Consider the following 6,654-nt stretch of genomic DNA (forward strand, 5'->3'; position numbering starts at 1 on the left):
TATATTTGACTCTTCATTTGTTGTTAGGTTTGTTTAAGGAGTAAAGACTATAGTTTATCAAAAAGCTTCAAACACACAAGGAAGAATGAATGAACGTTTCAACTTTTATTAATAATTCAGCAGTTACAAGCAAGAGTCTTCTTTAGTTTTTATTACATCATATGTACATAAATACAGACTACTACTCGTCTTGTAGACACCATTGACAACACAAAGAGCCCAATATGATCGCGTATCTCGCAAAGACGCTAAAGAACCTCGAGGCTATCTCCTAGTTCGAGGTCATACAAGTCCCACGTGAAGAGAACACCGAAGTCGACGCCCTAGCACGACTCGCGTCAGGGATTGATGAAGGAGAAGAGGGAAGCATTCCCATCGAAGTCCTGACATGACCCTACATCTCGAGATTATGTAGGAAACATTGGAGAAGTGTCCCCACCGCCATCCGGGACAACCCCGCTGGTGGAGTACATCTCGAAAGGGATTCTCCCCGAAGACCGAGAGGAGGCAAAGAAGCTAAAAGGCTTGGCCTCAAAATACACGATGCAAGGAGACGTCGTCTACAAGCGAGGTTATTCGATGCCACTACTGCGGTGCCTTTATGAGAGCGAGATTAGGAAAGCCATGCAAGATGTGCACAAAAGGCTATGTGGGAATCATACGGCAGGACAATCGCTCGCACTAAAGCTCCTTAGATTAGGGTACTTCTGGCCGACCTTGAGAAAGGACGCGTATGCATGGGTAAGAAAGTGCAAAAAATGTCAAAGGTTTGCCCACATCCCACGGAAACCTCCCGTGCCCCTTTGCCCGATCATCGTCCCGCGTCCATTCGCGAAGTGGGGAATCGACTTAATCGGTGAGTTACCCATGGCTCCGCGACAATTCAAATAAGCCATAGTTGTCGTCGACTATTTTACCAAGTGGGTGGAAGCGGAGCCATTAGCCAAGATTACTGAGGCAAACACTACGAACTTCATCTGGAAGAACATAGTGTTCCGCCATGGCATCCCAGCCTTGATCATGACAGACAACGGAAAGTAGTTTGATATAACGCCCGCTTACGCAACATCTGTAGCAAGCTCAGGATCAGCAAAACATTCTCCTCTCCTCGACATCCACAAGCCAATGGCCAAGTGGAAGCGGTGAACCGCACGATCAAGGAAAACTTGAAGAAAAGGCTGGAGGAGAAGAAGGGCGCATGGGCTGACGAACTTCCATTCGTCCTATGGGCTTACTGCACTACTACTCGAAATGCAACAGGGGAGACCCAGTTTGCCCTTGCCTATAGTGTCAAAGCCGTCGTTCCCATCAAGACAGAACTCTCAACCTTTCGCATGGAGACATTCGATGAAGAGGGCAACGACAAAGCTTTGAGAATCGAGCTCGACCTAATCGACGAGAAGAGGATGAATGCCTTAACTCGCTTGGCCAAACAAAAAAGGAAGGTCAAAAGGTATTACAACTCGAATGTCAAGCTTCGAAGATTTGTGGATGGGAGCCTCATTCTGATAATGATGTTCCAAAACACGAAGGTGAAAGAGGCAATGCAGTCCTGGGACCCACCTGGGAAGGGCCATATCGAGTGCAAAGAGCCATTCATAAGGGCACATACGAGCTTGAGAACATGAAGGGTCAAGTCTTCACCCATCTGTGGAATGCAGAGCATTTGAGACAATATTATCAATAGAAGGCTAATCAGCGCCAATGGCCTCCCCTCGACCTTCTATTTATTATTTTTCTTTTTGGGTTTCGTTTTTATTTTCTTAAAAGGCCAAGTGCCAAGACAATTATGTTACAATTTTTTTATTTGCAATGGAAAGTTGTTTTTCGCCCTTAAACATGTTGTTGCATATCTTGTATATTGTAGTTTTCAGGCTTTGCCCAACAAACCCGAGAAACTCAAGGGGCAAATGGGAAGGATGCAAAGATCTCGCAAAACAAAAAATGCGACCAACGCACCAAGTGCCACGCTCTCCTATACGACGACCCCAAAAGCAACCAGCGCACTAAGGTGTCACGCTCGCCAAGGGATCAAGTCAATGAAGGACTCAACTCGGCAGCGCGATGCGAATACCGATAGGTAAGCGTGACCACCGTGGGATCAAGTCAACGAAGGACTCAACTCGGCAGCGCGACGAGAATACCGATAGGTAAGCGTGACCACCAAGGGATCGAGTCCACGAAAGGCGCAACCCGACACATGGCTACGAGCGGCGACATGCGCCATACCTCTGGGGGACCGCCGCGCTCGCCGTCCGATCAAGCGACTCATAAGCTGATCGACCATCGAGCACGCCGGATTCAAGGCCGCACTCGCCGCCCGATCAAGCGACTCGTAAGCCGATAGGCCATCGAGCACGCCGGGTTCAAGACGTGTGTCTGCCATGCGAACAACTGGCTCGGCCAGCGTCCACGGGAAAACAATCAAGGGCCCTTCCTCATGCACAACATGCACGCAAAAGCGTCACACTCGCAGAGATGGGTATCAGACTCACCGCCCGACGGAACGAGTCTCACGCCGACAAGCTGATGCTACATCGGGTTCATAGTTTTCATCCGCAGGGCGAACAACTGGTTCGGCCGGCCACCCATGCGAAACGAGGTCACTCAGGGTGATAGCAACTCACGGTCAAAGGCCTCCCACGTGAATCAATCGGACCCCTAACGGCCCATCGAGAAAATAAGACGCATATACAATCAAAGAAATTTGAAGTCAAGAAAGATATGAAGGGAAAGGCATTCAAAAGCTCAAAATATGCAAAGCAAAGGGAATTCAACTTTAAAAAAAAATGTGCGATAGCGCTAAAACTGAGGTGCAAGATCCACAACCATAACATCCAAGCAAAGGAAGGCGAAAGAGCGCTAAACAAGTGCGCTTGCAGAAAGAAATCTATAGCTATTCGGACCCAAAGTCCACACGCTCCTCATCCGCCTCCCACGGTGGTGTTGGAATAGATCTAGGATTAAGAAAAGATTATCGCTTCTAATAAGCGACGGAATATAAAAATTTCTTTCGAATCAAGTAAAACAATTTTACTACCTAGACAAAGTGCATGAGCGTATAATTTAAAATTTAAAAAATTATTAAGAGTTTGCACTCGGTACCAACCTCGCTTGAATTGCTTGAGCGTTGAGAAGCCTTTGGAAAGGTTGAATCGCTCGTCTCCCCACTTAGCTCGTCTCCTTCGAGTCTTCTTAAACCTGAGTAACCACGATAGTTTCTACCACTAGAGTCTTTGAGTTTAGAAAGGATTTAGTATGTGGGCACTATTAAGCACAATGACTCAAGAACTAGTCTTAGAGCCAAAGAGCTACAAAACGCTAGGTCTAATCAAGACCTAGGTGCCAAAACAAAAGAGCAAGAAGAGAGAGAGAGAGAGAGAGAGAGAGAGAGAGAGAGAGAGAGAGAGAGGGAGAGGGGGCGGCCAAGTTCTAGAGAGAGAAGCTCTCAATCTCAAAAACTTGTGTATTCAACATTGTGAATGAGGTGTGGTATTTATAGGAGGAGGGATTGCCTTGAAGAGGTAGTTTCCTATTTTCTATTGAATATCAAATATTCATGAACATAATCTTTATTTCCCATTCCTATCGAAATACGAAGGTTGGAAGTAGTTTCCTCTATTCCTCATAGCCTTGAATGCCCAACATTATGCTTCATGGAACAAATTTGTTTCCTCTTTTTTCTTTTGGCAAGTATCTTCATACATCAATGCACAAAATTATTTCCCTTTCTCTCTTATGATGGTGGACGATTTTGGATCTTCTAGAACATGCTTCTAGATGTTTCCTTATTTGTTCATGACAACATAAGAAAAGCCCATGTAGAATTTTCACACAAATTCCATGAAATGAAATTCAATCATCAAGGCCCAAATTCAATAATGTTGGCCATGTGACTATATTCATTGTCAGCATATGACAATGTCAAAAAAACTTATTTATTGACATTCATACAATCTTATGTCCTTATGGTACCCTTTAGACAATTTTCGTAAAACTTTTCTAGTTCAACATTTGAACTTGTTTTGACTTAGCTTCTAGTTTAACTAATCCTACTCTAATGACTTGTGGTAGTGACCTCATGGATCCAAATGAACAAACCTTGAGCTAGCATACTTGGACTCAAAAGTTTGCAAACCTTTTCCAAGTTCTAGCTTAATGTCAACTGACTCCACTAAAGAGCTGACACTCAAATCTCTCGGTTCAAATGAATATATTTTCTACTCAAGAATTCTACTTAATTGTGATGAGTGGATCCATTGAATATTATCTATGTTTACCCTTCATGAATATCATCAACTAGATGGGATTTACAAAATTACCATTTTACCCGTCTAGATGTTATTTCCTCAACTCCATTGTAGTTTGTGAATAAGTTAGAAACAATGTATTGACGAAGAGCTAACAAGTCACATTGATTCATCCAAAAGAGTCATGACTCAATTTGGACACTGGCCAATTCATTTATTTACATTCCAAGGAACAAAGCATGAGGTGATATACATTGCATTTCAGAATCTTGTACATGAATTCCGTATCAATGAGATCTTCACAAAGTTGCTCATGACATCTTCATAACTTAGTACTTCACCAATAAGTCTTGTCTATATAACATAGTGAATCTAGAACTCTGACTTTCTCAAATGAGAATACAGAAGCTATGAAATGACATATCTCATTTCATGATTGAGGTAAGCATGATGCAATTCATACATAGTGATTCTGAGATAGAAGAGGTTAAATTGTTTATACTTACAATGTCTCTAGAAGTGCACTGATCAATTCAGTATCTTCAGAAGATACCTAAGAAGAATTATATAGTCTCCAACTCTCTATGTCTCATAACCAGACATCATAGATTCTCCTAACAATCATACAAAGATCAGTAGCCCTTTGATCCTTAGATTGTGAATATGATGTTTTAAGCAAAACCATGAAGAGTTTGTTCATGCAAATCTATATTTGACTCTTCATTTGTTCTTAGGTTTGTTTAAGGACTAAAGAATATGGTTTATCATAAAGCTTCAAACAGACAAGGAAGAATGAAATGAAAGCTTCAACTCTTTATTAATTATTTAGCAGTTACAAGCAAGAGTCTTCGTAAGACATTATTGCATCAATTGTATATAAGTTATGACTACTACTCTTCTTGTTGGCACCAATGCCAACAGGTGGCGCATTCGGGCACTCGAAAGAGTTCTCGACGGATGAATGGTCGGGCTCAGAAGGATGAGACCGACCAGCCCGTCAAGTCGTGGAACGTTGTCAAGGGCGGGAAACGTGGCATCAAAGAAAGTGAAGGTAGTCGCCCGCGAGGCATTCTCATCTACCGTCGCATTCTGTACTCGGACAGCGGCCGCATGATGAAACGGGCAGCGACCTCGTCTCTGTCATCAAGAACCACTTGCATCTCCCAAAGCAAGGAGTTGTTCTCCTTCTCCGCCTTCACACGCGCAGCCTCGTTCTCATTGAGCCGCGCACAGATAACCCGTAAATCCTGTTAAAGGGTCGTGGCCCGAGCCTCGGACTCCTTGGCTTCCTTCAAGAACGCCTCAGCGGACTCTTCGACTGTCGCACGAGCAACCCTCTCATCCGCAAGCTCTGTCCTCGCGCACTTTCTTCAGCTCCGCCTCTAGGTCCGCGAACTCCTGGGCCGAGCGTCGCCCTTCCGGCAACTTGGCATGCTCCGCGGTGACGCGTTCCATCTCCTCCCTCATGAGGCGCATTCGTCGGCGCATGTCATCGACGAGGCGCTTCCCCCGTTCATGGCGCGCAAGCATCTGTAACAAAAGACGGTTAAAAATCATAACAACAAGAATAGCAGAAGAAAGTAGGGCATACCTTGCGCGCGTCGCAAATCCCTTGCTGGAAAAATTCCATGTCGTTGACCGCGATGAGTTCCTTGAAGCGTTTCAGGGGAAATTCGCGGACCCCTCGGGAACTCATCTCCCTCAGTTTGGCCGTCTCCACGAGAAGCAGCGACTCGGCACTACCGGTGGTCGACACAACAGGAACGCGCCGAGGGCTCGAGGGGGCGTCACATGTCGAAGACGAAGTGGGACGCCTTTTTGGGGGACGCTCGCCGCACTCCTCATGAAAAATAATCCTCACTAATGTCATCCCCTGTCGCTCGGCCACTCGCGTCCGAGCCGTGGCCAATAAATCAGCCGATTTATGGGTTCGTGGCAACCCGGCGCGAGAGTGCTCGTGAGTTGAGTCACCTGTACAAGACACCAAGGGTCAGCAAATGTGCATAAATAAAAAGGCGGGGAAACATAGAAAGCAATAAAAGAGAAGGGTATTCTATACCACCCGCATCCTCGGCAGCAATAACAAAATCTTCCTCCTTGGATTCTAACCCCGAACACTCGCTACGACGGGAGCGAAGCCGAGGAGGAGGAGGCGCACAACAGACAAACCACCCGGTGGTCGCCATCAAGTCCGTTGACTCGAAGACGGAGGCATGTCGCCTAGAACTCGAAAGTCTCCTAACTAGCATCTCAAGCTCGGTATCGTCCACGTCCTCGCCGCTCGAAAGTGTTGAGGTCAAAAATGACATCAGTAGTCTCTTTGGGCCATTTTGTCGAACACCTTGCACGCGTTTCGTAGATTGTCGGCGTTGAAGTAAAGGAGAGGAATGACGTGGCAACAAAA

General features: G+C 45.5%; 1 protein-coding gene across 1 annotated transcript; it reads left to right on the forward strand.

The window, feature by feature from the left end:
• The first annotated feature begins 543 nt into the window (after window positions 1-543).
• Window positions 544-1,628, forward strand: LOC149404120 (uncharacterized). Its single transcript, XM_089607413.1, has 2 exons — window positions 544-701; window positions 1,076-1,628. The coding sequence occupies exons 1-2, from the start codon at window positions 544-546 to the stop codon at window positions 1,626-1,628; spliced, it is 711 nt and encodes a 236-aa protein (XP_089463539.1).
• The last annotated feature ends 5,026 nt before the right edge of the window (window positions 1,629-6,654 follow it).

The sequence above is a fragment of the Urtica dioica genome, chromosome 2, assembly GCF_054948205.1.
Source record: "Urtica dioica subsp. dioica isolate 48M chromosome 2, U.dioica_male_clone48M_v1_H2, whole genome shotgun sequence".
NCBI lineage: Eukaryota > Viridiplantae > Streptophyta > Magnoliopsida > Rosales > Urticaceae > Urtica > Urtica dioica.

Bases quoted from the DNA above. Each gene is read 5' to 3' on its own strand.
- LOC149404120 (XM_089607413.1), top strand. From the start codon at position 544: ATGCAAGGAGACGTCGTCTACAAGCGAGGTTATTCGATGCCACTACTG. The intron at 702-1,075 runs GTACTTCTGGCC...CAACATCTGTAG, and splicing joins CTAAAGCTCCTTAGATTAGG to CAAGCTCAGGATCAGCAAAA.